Source organism: Siniperca chuatsi, linkage group LG7 (assembly GCF_020085105.1).
Source record: "Siniperca chuatsi isolate FFG_IHB_CAS linkage group LG7, ASM2008510v1, whole genome shotgun sequence".
In the NCBI taxonomy this organism is placed as follows: domain Eukaryota; kingdom Metazoa; phylum Chordata; class Actinopteri; order Centrarchiformes; family Sinipercidae; genus Siniperca; species Siniperca chuatsi.
In genome coordinates this window covers 15,206,508-15,227,534 of record NC_058048.1, presented here as the reverse complement: position 1 = coordinate 15,227,534, position 21,027 = coordinate 15,206,508, and the positions used below count along the sequence as shown (strand labels likewise).

At 39.8% G+C, this 21,027-nt stretch overlaps 1 protein-coding gene and 1 long non-coding RNA gene across 2 annotated transcripts; both read right to left on the bottom strand.

Moving 5' to 3' along the window:
- Positions 1-4,478: 4,478 nt before the first annotated feature.
- LOC122879480 lies at positions 4,479-20,530 on the bottom strand. The gene is made up of 3 exons (XR_006378716.1): positions 20,317-20,530; positions 17,276-19,762; positions 4,479-5,855 (listed from the first exon to the last, which is right to left on the bottom strand). It is a non-coding gene; the product is annotated as an uncharacterized LOC122879480 (long non-coding RNA).
- On the bottom strand, positions 6,107-9,906 carry LOC122879479. The gene is made up of 2 exons (XM_044203622.1): positions 9,567-9,906; positions 6,107-9,350 (listed from the first exon to the last, which is right to left on the bottom strand). The coding sequence occupies exons 1-2, from the start codon at positions 9,774-9,776 to the stop codon at positions 8,688-8,690; spliced, it is 873 nt and encodes a 290-aa protein (XP_044059557.1). The 5' UTR covers positions 9,777-9,906; the 3' UTR covers positions 6,107-8,687.
- Positions 20,531-21,027: the final 497 nt, after the last annotated feature.

Here is a 21,027-nt window from a genome sequence, read left to right as displayed (position 1 = left end):
GTAACTCTCAAGGATTGTAACAAACCGTTTCTTTTTCAGCTTCATCAGAAACTGACATAATGTTCTTGCACAATTCCAGAGGATGCAGTTTATTTCCTTTGACAAAATAACTTCATCACTTGCTGATGGAAGCAAACATTATCGGTGGGGTAGTCATTCAGAACATCTCCCATTTCAAATCTACAGTTTGTTTGATTGGTACTGTGGCAGCTACTGTCCTGGAATGTTAGTCTGTAAATCAGCATGTCACGCAAAAGGATAAAGGATCCTTTCTCAGGCCTTCTTACATCTGGCAGTTGCCTGAATCATTGGTCTTGCCTGCTCAGGAAATCATTTGCAGTAAAAAGTAAAGTGGAATGTGAAACAAACAAAGAAGGACCTTTTCTCAACCTTTCCCTCCATGCTGCAGCTAATGCAGAAAATACTGTAAAACTGGAATCTTTTATGCCTAAATTTGTACAGAACTGGGCAGTAACAACTCAGCCTTCCCATGCACATCAGTGTTTTTCTAACTCAATATTCTTCAGCTTTGTTGCTCTGAAATAAAAAATGTAAATATCTCAGGGATCTTGTCCACATTATTTTCTCTTGTCTAGTCTCAGATAGTCTGTGTCCAGTGTGCCCTCTCAGGCTAAAAATCAATTCATCTGACGCATCATGAAGAGACTCCGTCTTTGGCTAAACATAACAGTCGCTGGCTGGCTCAGACTCAGACTGAACATTTGCCTGTCTTGGAACATTGTTTTCTTGTTTTCAGTGTTTTGTGTTAACAATCCATGCCTGGGGCAGTGGTTAGGAGTCCCAGGTATACTCTGATGCACCTGTTTTTCCTCTGGCATTGAAGACTATTTCCATGACATAATGTGTGTGCACACCATATCTACCTTGTAAAATGATTTTTAAAAAATACCATAAAAAGGCATCAAATAAATCTTAAACAGTCTAAAACTCTGTATTTTGAGACAATTGAGTTGCATTCTTAAAAATGCCATGCTCTCTGTGTGTGTGTGTGTGTGTGTGTACATTGAGGAGGTGGCTGAATGTCTGTTGGGACAGCAGATGGACAGAACTCGCCCTCTAGGCTCTCTCCTCACATTGGCCTGCTTGGCAGTGAGTCTGTCATGTTAAAACTGGTCTCAACCGAAAACTTGAACTGCATGCAGAATACACAATAACATGTATACCAAGGTCTGTAGCCATGGAGTTAGGCTTAATATACTACCTAACCATTGTTACAGAGTTTTTAATATATATTAACAATTTTTTTGGCATGAAAATTGTCAAGTTAAAAAGATTAAATATTGGTATAAAAGAAATGACTTTCAGTTGTTTCAGTCTAAAAATATTAGTTTTACCACTGGCCTTTGAAAAGCCACAATAGTAAAATTGGTACCACTTTCAAGTAAGGCACCCTTTAAAAAGGGTTTATAAGTAGTAACCAGTTGCTTTAGCAATGGTTAATAAATAATTTACTAATGCTTTATAGGAGTATATCAATATATATATATATATATATATATATATATATATATATATATATATATATATATATATATATATATATATATCAATTAGAAACCTTATTTATGAACTTTATCTTCTGCTTATTCTTTCTATTTGGTGATAATACACATATAAATGCTCATGGGTTTCTACTTTTCTAATAAGCCATATAGCATTAGTAAATGATGGTAAATGGTTTATTAACCATTAATAAAGACATTAGTTACAACTTAAATATCCTTTATAAAAGTGGATAAACACCAGCCAAAAGTTGTTCTTTTTAATGGTGTCTAACTGATCTATAAAGCATTAGTAAAGTATTTGTAAATCATAAATATAGCCATTAGTTACAGCTTATAAACACTTTATAAAGGGGGCTTTATTAAAAAGTGGTACCTTAAATCCTTTAGTATCTAAGTGAACCTGAGCTAAACACTGAATGCTTGTTCATTTAGATTGTTTGCCAACATCAAGTGACCTTTGTGCAGGCAGCACAACGTGAACCAATAATATCTCCAGTACTTTCAGGCATTTCAAAGTATATTCAAATGTGTTTCTGCACAGCTGTGGCTTTGGTGCACACTTAAAAACGGATTGAGCTCGACAAACTCCACTGTACTGTTATAAGATGTGACAAGAAGTAAATGTGCTAGTCACATCGGTCTCAGCATGCTGACAGTCAAATCTCCTGATGTGTGCTGAAAGATTGTGTAAAATTCTCATGAAAGGAGATGCTAGTAGGTAGTGTGTGTGTGGACTTGTATATCTTTGTGAGGACCAAATTGAGTTTTAGATAATGAGAATGTTTTGGGGATATTTTGGCTGGTTCTCACTTCTGTGGCTGTTTGAGGTGTTGGTTTTAGGATTAAAGAAAAATAATGGTTTATTATGATCTGGATTTTATTTTCGTAGCTGAACTACTCTGAACTAATTGCTGAGATCGCAATGCAACGCTAAAAGTAGGAGGAGGAAGCAGTAGCAGTCAGATGATCATACAGGTCGTTAACAAGCCATTGTGTTTGCCAGATTAGTTACCACTATTTGAAGGTAAAATAGTGTGTGCACCGCTAATGTTGCTAATAGTCCCTCATTGCACAGGAAAACCTTGAGTATGCATAACTACAGCAAATATGGCAGGTGATGGATATTTACAACAAACAGTTTGGGTATTAATGTTGACAGTTTGCCTTTACTTTTTATTTTTAATTAACCCAGTGTATTTCGCTTTGTTGGATATATTTTTATTAATACTGCCGTGTCCCCAGATCTCAGCATTTACTTTGTTGAGTACAATGTTCACATAATGGATAGAATTGATGGCCTAAGCTACAAAAATAAAACCTAAGTTGTGATAAGCCTTAGTTTTCCTTTAAGATGTCCAAGTTAAGGTTACATAAAGTTTTGATATTAAGCACACTGTGTTTAAGGTTAGGGATATGGGCTAATGCAATTTGTCAATAAGGGTCCTCAAGTAAGGAAGTACAAATCTTTGTGAGTGTGTTGCGCCAGTCAGAAGGTGAGAAAGAGTCCTAAAGCGTGTTAAGTACGCATTACAGGTAATTTACATATATGTACCCTTTTGATTCGTCCGCTTTGCTGTTTTTGAACTCAACAAAGCAGCTAATAATTCTTAGTAAAATCATTCCTGCAGGCAAATTGCGGTCACTTGTTTACCCAGCGTTCTGTAGAAATGGCCATGGAAATACTTATCTGAACCTTCTACACTTTATAAAAATAGACTATGACCACCAGAACTATAGATATTTGTTGAGTTTCATCCCAGACATTTTCCAATGTAGTGATTGTGACTTTCGGATTTGCTTGCAAACTTATCCAAACAAAACACTCAATGATACTAAAACTAAGAGCATACATACACAATGTAACAAGGAATCTTATATGCAAAATCTCAATACGTATTCTCACAAGCCAACATGTAAAATTGTGGTAGGTTAAGTGAGCAGTCAGAGTTTCTGGGGTCCCCTGCGTTGTGTCTTCCCCCCTGAACATCTGACTGATGGTACATGAAAGGAAGTCTGTTTCGGCTCACAGGTGTATGCGTGTGTGCGCATATATATATATATATATATATATATATATATATATATATATATATATATATATATATATATATATATATATATATATATATATATATATATATAAAAGTATTGTGCTATGTGAAATGACAGCAGAGACTCATGTGGGTCCTCTCAGTACTATGTCTTCTCTGGCGTTAGCTTGTTGGTGGAGAAGAGAATGATGAGGATGAAGTGTAGATTCAGGCCAGTCCGCTCTGCTCGCTTGTCAACTGCATTTAGGTTTGCTCCTCCATTAGAGGCACAGTGCTTAAACCTAAAATCATGTCCATAGTGACATGCAGCTCCAGTGGAAATGTTGTAACCCAATCCCAGGGAGTTTTTCGTGCCTTCATGAGTTTCGAGACAGATGGTGAGGCCTTGTACAGAGGTTTTATGTCCTCTTTTTTCATGCAATCCACACTGGTTCAACCTGATTCTTTTATTACTGTTGCATTCCTTTGTGTTGCGCTGCGGAAGAACGCTGTCTTGATTTGTGTGACATTGTCTCAGTTCCACGCTTGGTCTGCTCTGATGCTGCTCCGTGCCTGGCTTACAGATCCAGTCACAGAAACATGACACCAGAAAATAGACCATTGTTCTGTTGTACTGACCTTCCACAGAGGGGTCTTTGATGGTGTGCAGAGCTGCTGCACAGACTGAAACATCAACACCATCTAATCCTTCCATGCCTGGGTGTTTTCAACATCAGTAAGCATGTAGAACAAACATAATTACTGTAAAAATAGCAATCTTTACATCAGGTCTTTTGGTCAAAGCTTAATAAAGATTATACTAATATAAGCTTAAGTAAACATCTCACCATGCACATATGTGAAAGAGCACTGTATCTACAAAAACACTAACTGTAGGACACAGATTTATTTAAAAAAAAGGTACATTTTGTATTTTTATTATAAATTAGTCAGTGAACACATATAACTGCCTCTAAATTCTCTCATCACCTTCTGTTCACCATGTTCCCACTATTATTAGAGTATCACTCTATTATTAGGCACAGAAACCTGCCTAGAATATCATATAATCCACAAATTAGCTATGAACCAGTGCCTTGGTACAATATATACAGGTGTGGTTGAAGAACACAATACGATCACTGGCACACCTGGTTGTTTTAGGTATAGGTGCTGTTAAGGTGTGGCAAATGATCTCATAACTGATACTGTGTTCAGGTACATATATCAGGTGGAGGTGTATATGTAGACAAAGACAAGCAGCAGGAGGTTGAGCATGATGCCGATGACTCCTAGCACAGCCAGGAATCTCTCCTCTGGTGTGCTCAGGTACGGACACGTTAGGTCCATGTAAACCTTTTTCTGTGAGTCTACTAACTACAGAAGCTGATATTTAGTAATGTGTGTGAGTGATTTTCTGTATATCTGTATCAATGTTCTATTCAAGTAGATTAAAGGGTGTTCAGGAGTAGATAGGCCTAATGGTTCCTTCATTGACAATTCACTTGGCAATTTTAGTCCTTGTTAATAGTTTTAGTAGTGTACCACTAGTGTGCCAGTGATAATACCTTAAACCTCACAAAGGAGCTTGATTGTTGAAAGACAGAAACCACACACTTTTACATGTCATGTGACAAAGTGGAAGATGCAGCGCAGTCTAATATGACCACCATCAGATCAAAGACACTTAAGAGCTCAACTCCTGCTGTCTAAGCAGTCACAGAAATGCTATGCCCCAGTCAAGGATCAATATGAATCACGCTGTCAGCAGTCACTTGAAATGTGATTATGTGAAAATGTCTTGAAAAATGGGAAGATACAGTTTAAAAGTATAGGGAAGTCCACCTGTAGCTCCTTCTCAATGATTGGCAGCAGTTTTTAGTTAACAAAGCAAAGCTGTCTTGAGGGATAAGCAGTGATGCAGGTGCAGATAAATATGGCAACTATCCAGCCGGACACACTGCCAATGATCCTCACATCATACTGCTCACTCTGAATAATCAAACCTCTAAGTGTATGAATACTTAAAGAGGAGGGCGGCAGTGTGGAGAAAAGTTGGGGACAGCGCCAACGTCCCTTGTTCAAGTCTTGCAGGAAACCTTAGGTGACAGAGGTGTAGATGTAGACAAATATGACCACTAAAAGATTGAGGATGGTCCCGATGATGCCGAGCACGGCTAAAATTCGCTCCTCGCGGTCATTCGTGGAGTCTTCCTCTCTTGCGTGAGCGCTGCAGACATAGCGGCTGCCGGGGACCATGGTTACCATCACAGAACCCCACCCCCACAGGGCGCGACGCCTGTATATGGAGACAGTGGTGGGGGCAGAGGTGAAGGGGAGTTGAAATTAAAGAGAGGAGAGAGTCAAACGGAAATAGAAGGGAGAAGAGAAAAAAACAGGTTAATTATTTCTGACAGAGTAGCTGAAAATTGTCCCTTTCTTTCCCAAAACATGCACACACACACACACACACACACACACACACACACACACACACACACACACACACACACACACACACACACATCTTTTTAGTTACAAACGTTTTCCTGCATGTATTATGTATGTAAGAACTGTAAAAAGTCAGTGGAGAAAGAAATATGATTTTGACTTATTCCAAAACATTTCTTTTTCTGTTTTCCTCATTCTTGTAAAACTTTTTGTCCTCTTTTCCCCCCTTCTTTGCATACATCTTGTTTTCTTCACTCTTTTCCTCCAACCTACTTCTCCTACCGCTCACCTCTTTTCACTACCTGTTCCTTCTCATCCTTCATCTTTTCTCACCTCTTTCGCATCCCATTGACTGCAAGACAAGTCCAACTCAACAAGACAACATTCAACACAATGCCAACACCCTGTGTTATCAAGGAATTGCTCATGTACCGTGTGCAGACTTTCTTCACATTCACCTTCCTTCTTCAGTCACCTCTTCTCCTCCTCTAATATTTCTCCCACCATCCTCTTATGTAATACTTTGTTATTCTCCTCCTCAATTTCCCCTTCTTTTCTCCTTCCTTTTCTTCTAATTATAACTCTGATAAAATCTTTTTTTTGATCAATTGATATCATATGAACATCAGTACACTTAATGAAGTAATTTGGCACAATATTTCACAAAATGAAAGCTGGTGTTAAAATTCCTTATAGTCCTTAGTTCCCCTTCTTTCTGTTCATCTTTTTGTTTCCTCTCCTCTGTCACTAAGCATTAGTGCTGATGTGGGATCAGTGGTGTCTGTTAAAAATGAATGAGGTCGGATGCTGATGAGGTAATTATCTGCAGTCCTCTGAGACAGTTTGGGAGCACAGAGAGAAAGGGAGATTAGGATGAGGACAGTGCAAGTGTGTGTATGTATATCTGTGTGTGTGTGTGCTAAAATGAGAATGGATCCTGGGCTTAAGGATATGAGATTTCCACTACACTGAACTTTCCACAATTAGGTCCACTGGTCAGTTACCTCAGCTAATTGTGTCAATAATTCCCATCCCTACAATAAAAGCACAGATAGATCATTGAAAATACATAGTTTTATAATGTTGTTATGGACAATCTCAACCTCTCCCTGATCACAACTTACTGAAATCAAAGACTTTGGATAACTCTGCTGTGCACATACTGTAGACGTAAACACAAAAAAGATGAATTCTGAAAAGTTTCTCTTCTCCTGCCTCTTCTTTTTTTATTTTTGCTTTACTCTACTTTCCACTTGTTGTTTCATATTTTCCTTTTGTTGGTGCGCTGGGTAAACATTTCAACATCCAGCAGCTGTTCTGGCAGCCCGGGTGTGTGTGTGTGTGAGCGTGTGCTTGTGTATGTAGAGTAAGGACAGGGACATAGAACTGTCTTTTGATGCATCTTAGCCATTCAACAGTGTAACATGATTATTTCCAACCCATTTAGAGGGAATGCATGACACACCTCAAAACTCAGGGCCGTAAAACACACAGAGAGAAGAGAGAAAAAACAACAAATAGAGACAAATAACACAAAATGGGGAAAACAAAGTGTAGCAAAGAGTAAATGAATGTACAGTAGATAAAAGAGAATACACATTAGAGATCATTTGCTGTTACACTAACACAGATCTGATTTGAGAACATCCAGACGTTTTCGCCTTTATTTACCTGTCCAAGTGGTGACTATAACAGGTGGTGTTGTTGTTATGAAGGAGTACTATGATTTCAAATCAGTATGATTTAATACAGCATTAGAGATTGGTCACAGCAAATTAATCTGTGGGTATACTTCCACTCCCTGGAGCTGTGGGAGAAAACAGCTGGCCACTTGTTAGAGTATCTCCAATTTTATCCACTTAAACCATCACATGAAACTGAACCCCCCAGTAGCTAAAGCTACAGTCCTTTAAAGACAAAACTGTAGATCAGTCTATACAAGCTGTGTTTACACAGGCTGAGCTCTGTGACATACATGTACTGTAAGTAGAGCAAAAACACAATGCAGTCCAGAAAATAAGCTGCCACCAAATACTGTATGTGCAATGCAGCAGGATGTCACATAGAAACACTTTCCCAAGGTTATGTCAGATGTCAGACTATGGGCTTTTTACAGTTTTTCTCAGTCGCTTTGGTACATTTCTCGAATCAAACTCAAAATTTGCAAAACAGTAAGTGTATTTCTCAAAACAATTTGTACAAATAGCAAAACACCATGGATAACCTGCAAAAGCCACTCTCTTACTCAAAATCCTTAGTTCATCTCTCAAAAGTAAATATCTGTGTCAATGAACATGTCAGTGCCATCAGAATGACAAGTCCTTGTGTCATTGTGTACAGATAAGACAGTCAAATTGTTTAGTCATGTTGTCAATATAACAGTTTACTCTGGAGGGATGTTCTGATGGAAACTATGGCTAAAGTTTTGATGACAATTATTGTCAATTGTAAATTACATCTTAGTGTATGTGTGAGTGTAATTGCAAGAGAATGGAAAAGATTCAAATTTACACTCTTACTGTTTGTACTGTATTTTATTGACAGAACATGTCATTGAGATACAGAAATGAAAAGACAGCACTGAATAGCACACAAAAAAAAAACCTAAAGAAGAAATGTGAACATAGGAAAAACTGTACATGCGGTGCTGTAGAAATTACATTAAGGAATTACAATCTTCCTACACCTCTTGACGATCCTGTCTGTTGGGCCACAAATTCTCATCCACATCACAACGAACATCTTCTCTTGCAATGCAGCGTGGAAAGAATCTTTTTGAGTGTCTTATCCAGCCTCTGCAGGCATCTGCTGTGATGTCGTCACATGCTGCATCCATGGCAGCCAGAAGGGTCATTTGTGTATGTGGCTGACGATCGTATACTTTCCATCTCCATGCTGAGAAAAATTCCTCAATGGGGTTAAGGAATGGAGAGTAGGGTGGGAGGAACTCCATCAGCATCCTGTCATGGGCAGCAAACCATTGCCTGATGATGTTGGAACGATGGAAACTGACATTGTCCCAAACGATCACATACTTTGGCAGGTCATCTCCAATCTGACCCCTCTCTTGTTCAGGGATGAGATCCCTGTAGAGAGTGTCTAAAAAGGTGACAAGACGCTCTGTATTGTAGGGCCCAATAATGGGAATATGCGTTAGCACATCATTCTCAGAGATTGCACAACCCATGGTTATGTTTCCGCCCCGTTGGCCTGGCACATCAACTGTAGCTCTGTGGCCAATGATATTTCGACCACGCCTTCTACGTTTTGTTAGGTTGAAGCCAGCTTCATCCATGTAGAGGAAGCTGTGCGGTGGTTCACTTGCTTCCAGTTCCATTATACGCTATATCCAGAAGACACAAAATGAGTTTTATGAATTACATGCATTTTCATTTTGGTCAAGATACAGTTACATCAAATGTATACAGCATATATTTGCTATGGCTGTAGAAAACAAGATGCAATGTGTCAAGTTCACACTTACTGTACTGTATATCACTATACAATGTTGTACTGTTTACTCTGAAGTACAGTTGCTGCATGCTCATACATGTTTTACCTGTACATGTTGGTAACGCAGCTCCTTCACTCTTTCACCATTTCTTTCAAACGGAACAGTGTAGAGCTGCTTCATATTCATTTGGTGTCTTTTCAGCACCCTATCAATGGTTGAGATGCTGACTGTTTGGATGTTTTGAAAGAGGTTGTTGTCCTCTATAATGGCACTTTGTATCTCCCTTAGTCTTATTGCATTGTTTTCTATTACCATGGTGCAAATGGCCTCCTCCTGTTCACGTGTGAAAAGGGGCCCTCTGCCACCCCTGTGAATTTGTCTTGCAGTCCTATGTGGGAAAAAAAATTAGTAATGAAAGTACAGTGTACAATGCCTATTTTTAGATTACATACCTATTCTGTCGACGAAAAGTCTGAATAATCGAGGACACAGTTTTTCTTCCAACATTTGGCTGCACCCTTCGACCAGCCTCGGCCATTGTAAGCCCATGATTGAGAACGTGGTCTACGAGTGTGGCTCTAATCTCATCAGAACGCGCGCATATGTCCTCTGCCTCTTCTGCCTCTTCCTCGGTTTTGCCTTCCAACTCCTCCACCACGCAGCCTCACTCCTCTTCTTCGTCTTCTCTCTGGCTGTTGACCCCGTCCAATTCCTTGTCCTTCCATTGTCCAACATTGTAACATTCTGTTGCTCCGGCTATATATATACCTGCTAGTTGATGCTTCATGAGAAGCACCTTCGTTAGAGAAAGTCAAGATTCACCTGGAAGCAATTTACCAATTCAGGACAGATTTAGAAAAAAGTCTAATGGAAATATAGAAAGTATAGAAATATGCTTGACATATTATGATAACTTGTTCAACCATTTTGCATGTAAAGACTTATGCTATGAGCTTGTGCCTAAATGTTGTGGGGGGTGAGACTATTCAACAGAGACCCAATATAATACATTTTGATCAACATGACATAAGCAACTGATAATGTAGGAAACAACAGAGAATTGTACATAATCATTTGCATGGATGTATCGAAGCGTTTGCAACTTGTTCAAAGAAATGAGAAACTGCTTTTTTGATGTGCACAAGTGACACAATGATGTGAGAATTGAACAGGTAGTTTTGAGAATTTCAATTCTGATCTGAGATATGTACCAAAGCGACTGAGAAAAACTGTAAGCAGTGTGCCATGAATGTCTGAACCAAATTTCATGACAATCCATCCAATAATTATCAAGACATTTCACTCAAAACCACAAATTTCAGCCTAAATTCAGTGTGCCATGTGTTGTCTTTTACTACAAGTTTGGGCAGCTGCCCCAAATGTACCATTAATGTGTGTGATGCTTATAGCACTAACAGTTTTGATACACAATAATATGCTATATTTTCTTACATTTGATTTGCAAATGTTGTATTATGGTTTAGTACTTTGATATTTTGTAGCATTGGAGTACCATTACTATAAAACTATGCATTATACAACGTGTGCAATTAACGGTCAGAGAATTTCTACTCCTAATTGACATTAGACTATGTTACTCCCAATATAGAGTATTTCCAAGATAATCCACAAACATACTTTCTTTCTCTTCTACTCTTTCTTTCCCTTCCTCCTTCCCTCCATTCAAGAACACACAATCTTAATGAACCGCAGCAGCTCAAGCATTTAGTCATTCAAATTCATATTTGAATACATCCATTCTATTTCAGCCATTCAACCCTCTACCATTCCACCACATTACTGTAACAAAAGAGGAGGAGGAATCAGATGTGATTGTCTTGTGATAATTTCTATCATCTAACGTAAAATACTAAAATATCGTTTATTATTTGTCACTATGAAGGTTTTTCCCATTGTGGTGTTTTACCACACCGTCTGTCCACAAACACCAGGAGATAGAGCCAGAGCAAGCTCTGTAGGAACAGATGCCAGCTGGGGATCATAATAGATCATCAGTACCTCTCCTGCCACATGCTTCAGTCATGGGGAGAACCAGATGTAGCTGATCTGAGGAAGGCAGAAACCTAGGGCACAGAGACTAAATTACTCCGGACTGGGAAGGATTTATGTTTTGTTCCATTTCCCTTTTCCCTAGTTTTCAAAATTAAAGGAATATTTTTGTTGAAACATGATTGATTTGTATTAGTCCTTAATTTCCCAAGTTGGTCACTCCATCCAGTAACAGAATTGCTACACCATGAATTGGCTATTGTCGCAGGTGCAAGCATTTTAGTGGCATTTGCTTTTAAAGTAAATCTCATGTTTGCCTATTTCAATCTGAGGGATTAGTTAAAGTTCTCCCTGCAGTATCAGGAAGCTTTTATTCAGAAATCAGACTCTGACTATCAATAACTACCTGAAAAAATAAAGCTCTGTGCTCCTAATTCTGACCTCCCTAATATGTTCATCTTTTTTCATGCAAAGAAGGCATTGTTGTAGGAAAACGTATAATTAAAGTCATTGTAAAACGATCAAAATTGGAGGCTGTCCGTTGGAAAAGCTGCACATGCCAAACATTATTCTAAACTTGTTTTGAACCAAACAGTGAGGACTGTGCTGTGCAGTACAAGTGCAGAGTAGCACTGGGGAATTCACCAACGACTTCCCCCGCTGAATGAGCAATGCAAGTCTGCCCCATGAAACTCATGCATAATATTCATCATAACTGGTGCAGATAGCTGCTCTGCTTATTTCACTGTCAAATTAATTTATGTAGGGTGTGATATAAATTCCCTACGGATGGTCCATGGTGCAATGGTGCATTACTGTGGGAGTCTGTCTGAGAGGTTACATCGTGATTAACAATGAGAACCAAGGAAATATCTATAATGGAAATTAGTGAGATGTTTGAGATGCATATTTTAAAGAAGAAGTCACTAATTAAGTAAATTAACATCTTTAAAGGTTTTGTTTTAGAAAGTTTCATTTTGGTGTAGGTATATGTGAGCAGTTGTGTTTGTAACCACTAATCTGTGCAGACATGACCAGGAGGTTTAATGATATTTATTGTACTCCCAGGGGTTGCACTGCATGCCTAAAAATTAAACATTTTGTTTATGAAGCTTGTTGAGAGCATTACACAGCCTCAGAGAAAGCACTGCCTGTGTAATGCTCTCAACAAGCTTCATAAACAAAATGTTTAATTTTTAGGCATGCAGTGCAACCCCTGGGAGTAAGCACTGCCTGATAAGCCTACCTCAGGGGGAAGAAAGTCTGTTGACGATGAGGTTTTATTGTATCTGACATGGGCTCATCACTAGGAATTTAAATTGCACTCTTACATGAGGGAACTGATTTGTTTCCTAGCAGTATTGCAAAGATTGGACAAAATTACAATCTTTTACAGATGATGTGGGGATTGGTTAAATGGCAGGAATGCAAATTTGTGGAAGGACTGATAAAAATATTTTTGCCTGTAGCCATCATTAGACATTTTATGTACTGGTTCAGATGGATAGGTGTTTCCACAAGCCTCCATATTTTTGCGTATGGTCCTAATAGCCAACTGTGTGTTTGTCTAAAACACTCTTTCTTTTAAATTCTCCTTAAAAATGCTTAAAATGACCGTAGTGAGTGTGAGGGAAGAAGACACAAAGATGGGGGGAGGAGAGGAATGGAGAGAAAAGAGACAGAAAGACGGAACAGAAAGACATAGCTATCTGGCTGGCTAAGTATAGATAGATAGATAGATAGATAGATAGATAGATAGATAGATAGATAGATAGATAGATAGATAGATAGATAGATAGATAGATAGATAGATAGATAGATAGATAGAGTGGTAAGCAGTATTAGTAGCATCTTTTAGTTATGAGTGGAAAGGTTATTTGAGATGACAGCAACCTTCAGTATGTGTGTGTGCGTTTGGGTATTTCGTGAAGTCTCAAATAGCAGCAACCTTTCCCTGCGAGATGCTCAAATGGTCTCATTCTGCCCTTTGTTTGAAACATTAGCAAGAGGTAGACTATTCTGTAATAACACACACACACACAAACACACATTCACACATAGACGTATTTCATCTCATGTGTACTCTAATTTGTACTTCTAATCTGCATACCTTCATTCATTTTGCAATAGATAATTATACCATATTTACATTTATCACACACATGCTCTCATCTCACGTGTTTTGCTACATCCTCACACTTTTGCGCTCTCTCAGAGTTCCTTTTATTTTTGAACAAGAGTGAATATACAGTATAAACTCTACATATACACTTGTGTGAACATAATTCACCGACTGCTGCAGTGTGGGTAGAGTAGATCCAGTACTGAATGTCCTCAAAGTTTTTACTGACTGGCGCTGACTCCACTGCTGTTAATGAGCAACTGATAATGCATAAAGAGTTTTGTCTTCTTCATCATCTTAGGTGGCTATACATTATCACTGGATGTTAATGCTTTTAGCTCAGCAACATGTCCCAATGACTGTTATCTCTGCATTATTGTGGAATGATTTAATATAGAATCAGCCCCCTCAAACACGGTGTTAAATTTAAATTTCATTGTTACATCTGGATGATTGAGTCACATTGGATCAACTCTTGGATCAAGCTTTATCTACCCTGCAATCATAGTCTGTGCATTTCATTTCGTTTTCCACAGCCACCAGCACATCACCTGTGCCACTCGGCTGGCAGCTGTTAGCCATCATCGAGCCAGCAAAAATAGAACGTTTGAATGAATGTTTTATTGCTCATCCTCTTCCCAACATGTCCTTGTAGTAACGTGATAAACTGCAATGTTTCTCATGTCCACTAAATTGACTCACTGTCACTTGTGTATCCATGTTGATACAGTTATAGGGTATAAAAAACTTAAAAAAAACAATCTACAAGGTGGCCTTAAAATGATGTAAATGGATATTTCAAAAAGTACTTATCTTTATCGTTGCTGTATCATTGCAAAAACATCTGGTCTGTAGCCGGTCACAAGCATAAATGCCATTTACAACTATACGATGTTGTCAGGTTGTGTTATTAACACGTAAACTATCCAGCTTTCCCACTTCTTCCCTGATCACCAGCTAGATGAATCTTAGTTGGAAACAACAAAACTGAATATGTTTTGGAATTTTTGTTGTTATAAATAAATAGCTTTGATATTTAATACAAAAGTATACATTTCACTGTTTCCTTTGCAGTGCTATGCTACCCATCCTTCACCCATGTATTGTTTGATTTGAGATGCAAAGAGGAAAAAAAAACACTCTTGATAAATGGCTGCATTTATAGCACAGTTATCCAAAGCCCTTTACAATTTGCTTCTCATTCACATATCTCACACATGCAACGTGCTGGTTTGACCATCGGGAGCAATCTGGGGTTCAGTGTCTTGACCAAGGATAGTTCGCCATGTGGACAGCCTCCGTGACTATCAGAACATCAACCCTGTTTTGGCCTCTTTGTCTTGTTGTTTTCATTGAAAGGATTGTACAGGATCTCTGATTCTAATGATTTGAGAGCCTAATGTCAAAAGCACTGTGTGTAACATCTGGTCAGATTTTTACTTTATCTCATTGTATACTCTTGACAATCTTATGATGAGGCAATCTGCCCTTTTAAATCCCAATCATGTATTTGATTATTGGCAAGCAAGACAAAATACTAATAATGTCAAATACAATATAAACAAATTGAGTTTATATTGGTGCATTGTAACCTACTGTGTCTATCATCTGTACCTCCAGTAGAGATCAGGGAAAGGAGGAACAGCAGGTATTGATTGGAGTCATTGATTGGTAGTGTCATCAACTCCACAGAAAGTCTCAATCAGTGATCTAGCTTTGGTGTTTGCTACAATACAGACACTGTTCAATCTTTGCAGAGCAATGACACACACACATACATAAGCTCATAAGGAGAGCTTGTGTGGGACTAAGCTGTAACAGCCCAGTCGCCAGAATAAAATGTAGGCATTGTACATTTCTGCAAACCACGGATATGTTGAATCTCTACATTTTAATATATATAATATCATATCAACGTTTGTATAAAACGTATCATATCAAGGTTTCTGGAAAGTGACATAGCAGAGACCACAGTTTGCTTCCCGTTTCAACCAACAAAACCGACTATTTTTAGCGAGTCGTTGGGACATTTGTAGTATTAACCCAAATCACGGTCTGCCTAAACCTAATCAGACCTTAACCACAGTGTTTGAAACGTACAGATGCAACGTACCCCTGGTTTGCAGAAATGTAAATTGGCAACATTTCACTCTGGCGATTGGGTTGGCTGTAAAGACCAGCTGTTTGTTGCCAAAAGATCTTCACATGGTTAGCAATAAAGCAGCGGTTTACTGTCATGTTATAAAGCCTACATGTAAAAACATACACGCTTTACATGCATTCACAAAGTTTCTGTCTCAAGCTGTCTTTGTCTCTCACACACACACACTCTCTCTCAGCTGATGCACAGAGTGATGGGGTGGGAACCAGACCCGTATGACACTTCCACTGCCTCGTTACGAGCTCAGCTGGCGCTGCTAGAACACGAGGCTAGCGGCCATGAAGTGACTGTCACTTCTCCTCAGCCGCAACCCCGCTTCCTCCACATTTGTGCACGTGCGTTTTTATAGTGTGTATAGTGTATGTGTGTTTGTGTGTGAGGAGGGAATGAGAGTGAATGTAAAACAGAGTAACTCCATATACAGTATGTACAGTATTCATGACAGCAAGAGCAGAGAGGGAGTGCGTCAGTGTGAAGGAGAAAGTGTGGGAGAAAGACCAAAGTCTGTGTGTTTGGTTCTGTTTGCTTAGCCATAGCTTGCTAATTCTAGAAATACACACTTTCAATGAGATAATCAGAATAATGTTTATTTTTTAGGTATGTGCTCAATAAACTAGATCTGTCTTTGATGCTTTGAGAGGTTCTCAGCTGTAAAATTCTTGCAAAGCAACAAGAAAATAACGACACTGCCCTGCAGCATGCACTCACTGCTATAATATCAAATACATTTCTCACACAACCACAAGCACATTTTGCCTGACAACAAATTCCCAAGAAGTAAAAGCTTTCCTCCCTATCATCCAGAGGCAATAATGAGTGCATTAACAGGACGGGGTTCTCTGATTTCAGCTTCAGACTTCACATCTCATGGAATCTTAATTATGTACAACGGTTACATTATCAGTAGAGGTGTGTTCTCTCGTCATTAAATCTTTTGATTTAGCTGTTAGTATGCATATTATGATTTAATGACCACCAGTTGATGTTGGTACATGACTACAAAGAATTTTGTGCCTGAATATGGAAACAAGTGTACTGAGAGAGACTTTTTATATATATATATATATATATATATATATATATATTGATTGCTGCATGCAGGGCTGTAACATATTAATATGACAAATGAGTGTATATTTTGCTGAAACATCTGATTGTAGGCAGCCTGTATGGATAAATGTGCCTTGGTTTATGAGGTTGGTACATTCAGGTGCCAGGCAGGGTGTCATGTGACCCACTGGGCACCGTGTCATGTGACCTATATTAAATTGTGTGAATCAGTGGATGAAAACATAATGTGACCCACTGGACCTACATATCATGTGGACTCAGATCACATGACCTGCATCCAATAACATGATGTTAATACTAGTGAACTCTGAGTCCTCTAATTGACTTTTCACCTTTGACCTTGGCCAACCTCCTGAGGGAAAATGATGCTCCTTGGTGGATATACTGTACAGTGTACATGCACAGACACAAACCATGAAAGTGTACCGTAATGTAGAAATGTGTACTCACCACACATTGCACCAGGGGGGCAGCCAAAAGCTCCTTTCTTTCCTCTCTTTATCTGAGCATCTTGCCAATTTGTTCTTCTCCTCCGTCCTGCTGGTTTCTTTCACCTCCCTCTTCTGCTCCTCCTCCCCCTCCCTGTCCCCCCTCTCACCACTGCTGTTCAGGTCCAGCTCTGTCGCTGGTGGGGAGAATCCAGGCGACACACACACACACACACACACACACACACACACAGAAACACACGCTCTCACACACACACAGCTTCGGGCGATGCTTTGAAAATACACTCAGACACAGCTGGGTTCAAAGCTCGACGCGCACTTCACACACACCCCTCTACACCCATACTCACACAAGCAAACGCACAAACACAGCCGAGCTCCTCGACAGTCCTTACACCCCCACGCAGCCACATACACACATAAACGTGCAGCTGGTCTATCCACAGCTGAACGGAGACTGTGGCGTTGTGTCGACCAGCGTTATTGTCGTGATGTTTGGAGGAATCTGTGATTCAGGTCAGACTGAAGGAAGTCTCTATTTTAATTTCTTGATGACATCAAATTGGAGAATCACCCATCGTGGCTTATTTAGTCATGGAGACAAAAACGAAGTATACATCCTGCTTCCACTCAAAGTATCCTTTCATGATGATGCACATCAAAGCATTTCTACACTTCTATTTACTCAAGCTGTAACAGCAATTCTCCACTGGCCAAATCTCTGTAAGGAGGATATTTTCAGAGATAGTTGGAACAGTTCCAATCAGTCCAGGACAAAATAAAAATAGGAGGTATTTATAAATGCTTCAGCAGTGTTTGGCTTTTCTCATCTGGCAGTGATATACCCCAGAGTGCCTGTCAAAGCAGCATGTCAATCCAAAATATAAAGCAGCATGTCAATCCAAAATACAAATCTGTATTCATCAGCCATAGCTGGTTCTTGTTCTCGTAGAAAAGAAGAAATTGTTCTAGTCCTGATGTGGTCTTAGTGATCTCTCAAATGTTAAGTCCCTTCTTCCTTGCTGTTCCATTTCAAGATAAAGGTCCCGTTCTTCACTCTGTCGTCATTCCACTCTCCCCAAGAAATTGCACACGCTGGCCAAAAGCAGGGTCTCGGCTAATTTGTATGTCTTGTCTTAATTTGTAGCAACATTTTAACTTAACCGCACTCGGCTGTCATCTTACTCACTAAACAGCTTATCTATTTCTGTGTAAAAATCCCTTAGAATGAAAAATCAGCTGTGTTGCTTCCTTCTGTTTCCCCCTCTGTGGTGCAAGGAGCGAGCTCTTTCCAGAGTGGCCTGTCAGCATCAATATTTAACAAGAACCTCTTGCTGTGTTGCTGTCACAGTTAAAGTTTCCATGTCCCTGTCGTTGTGCGTTGGATGACATGTTCTCTGGTCTGCAGTGTTGTCTGTTCAGCTTGCTTACTGTCCTTTTTAGCTCTTGCTCTCTGCTTAGATGTTACGTTTTGCTCTGATCTGGCCTGATTTATTTACCTTACCTCTATGTTTGTTTGTTTTTTTGGTCTGTTCTGCTCCTTTTTAACCTTTGTACCATTTTCTGTCTTTTCTATGGTCAACCTTCTTAAGCTTATTCTACCATATGCAAACCTCTGTCATATTCCCACCCTGTGGCAAGACACAGTCACTCAGGACTTTCTCCCCTTAGCTGCTAAGGTAGTTTTTCATTAAAACCGTCCTTCTGTCTTTCGCTGTTTTCTGTCCACTGTCCACCCTGCAGCAAACCTTCATTCAACCTTCCCTCAATCCTCTTCAGTCATACCAAACCCTCCACTTTCTAAACTCAATTTTCTCGCCTTCCTCTCCCTCTAGCAAGCTGATTCACTTGGCCTATATCTCACTCACCGCCTGCCAGTGTGGCTGCTTCTGTCCTCAACCTGTCCTTCCTCTGTCTGATGACTGCTCAATTCTGCTCAAGTCCTCTCTATTTTTCCCCTATATCTCTCTCATTGTTCCTCTATCTCCCTCTACCTCTCCTCTTGCATGCAGAATACACAGTATTCTTGCTGCTGTGCTCTGAGTCATACTGCTCTCTCCTCCCTTTTCATTCAAGAAGCTTGCAAATGTTCCACTGGTTGTTTTTTTTTTTTTGTCTCCTCTCTCTCTAGCTAACACATCCGTTCAGCATTCCTCTTAGTCCCAGGCACCAAAATGACGCCTCGGTATCCTGCTGAGACAGATGGAGGAATAGCCTGTGGATAGACAATCAAGCAGAGAGACAAAAAGGAAAGAGAGACGCACTTTCCCAAACAGAGGCAGGAATCTACACCTTAAATGTTTCCCTGTTTTTCTCTGTATTCTTGCAGCTGCTAATAGTCTCTTAGCTTGATTACAGGTGGTTTCTTCTCTCCTCTTCTGACAGGAGAAGTGTCTCTTCTCTTGCTGTGGTCAGTGATGCAAGTTTGCTCCTTTTTTCCTCTCTCTATCCCCTTTTACTGCTTCTTCAAGTACACGTTTGTCACAGCCTGGGTAAAAAAAATAAAAATAAATGCTAGAGCAGTGGTAAATGTTCCCTGAAATCACACACGTACAGCAGAGAGACTCTCTGAGAGGGACAGAGAAGGATTGGAGAAGAAGAATATGTGAAGATGAATTTAAAAAAAAGAGATGCCCTCAGGATCTGTGGAAGAGGGGATATGGAGGGATAGAGGGGAGGGGGGTGGGGGTGGAGAGATGATTGTAAGATGGATATGTAGTGAAGTGAGAGGAGGAGCTTACTGGATAAGGGACAGGAATGAAAGAATGGATGGATGGAGGGATGGGCGGATATAGAGGCACATGGATGGATGGGGGTTTAGATGGGGGATATAGCGAGAGAAAGATGGACAATATGTATGGATTTGTGGATCGATGAGTGGTTTGACAGGCTGACTGCTCTTCTATGACATCCAGGAAATCTTTGATGCTGCTGTCATGGAAGAAAAGGCCTCTCCCAATCTCTAATTAGTCAAAACTGTTAGTATTAAAAATATATCCAATGCATATTTTATAATGAGTTTATAGCTATTTGATATTTTACCTGTATGGGAATCCTGTTGTGTACTGCTCCTCCTCTCTCTCTTAATTTCAACCTCTCTCATCGATTCTCTCCATCCCTCTGTCTGCTCCTGCAGCCTCAGTCTGTGCTATCACTAAAATGCAGCAACCCTCTTCCCTCCCTCCTCCTCCTCCTTTCTCTCTCCCACATTGTTTCCCTCATTTCCCTTCCTCCATCTCCACCCCTCTGCTCCCGTTCTCTCTATATTTGTCCTTCTCTGCCTCTGCCTCTGTCTCCCACTCTCTCCCTCCATCTCCTCTCCTCCTTCTTCTTTCTCTTCCACCACCCACCCCACCCCACCCCACCCCACCCTCTGTCTCTGCTTCCCCCCATATTCCATCACCACCTCTCCACCTCCCTCTCTCTTTCACTGTCCTTCGCTCGCTTTTTTTTGCCCTTCTCTTACTAAGAGAAGCTTCGAGAACAGAGTGGACAGGCTCTGGGAGTGGAAAGCTCTCAGGACATGTGAAAACCATTCATAACCCTACCACATGAATAATAAACACACAATACATTCATATTTTCTCATATGTATGCACATGTGGAAAACACACACACACACACACACACACACACACACACACTCTGTCTGCCTCTCTCTCCATCTGGCTGACAAAAACAAAAATACATCCTACTGAAAAATGAGCATACAGCGAGGTATTTTGTTGTGCATGCGTACCTGACGTTCACATT

What these genes read in the sequence shown, in the direction of transcription:
- LOC122879479 (XM_044203622.1), bottom strand. Translation starts at nt 9,776, where the DNA reads ATGGTAATAGAAAACAATGCAATAAGACTAAGGGAGATACAAAGTGCC. An exon ending in TGCGTTACCAACATGTACAG is followed by an intron (nt 9,351 to 9,566) that starts GTAAAACATGTA and finishes TTCTGGATATAG; the next exon opens with CGTATAATGGAACTGGAAGC.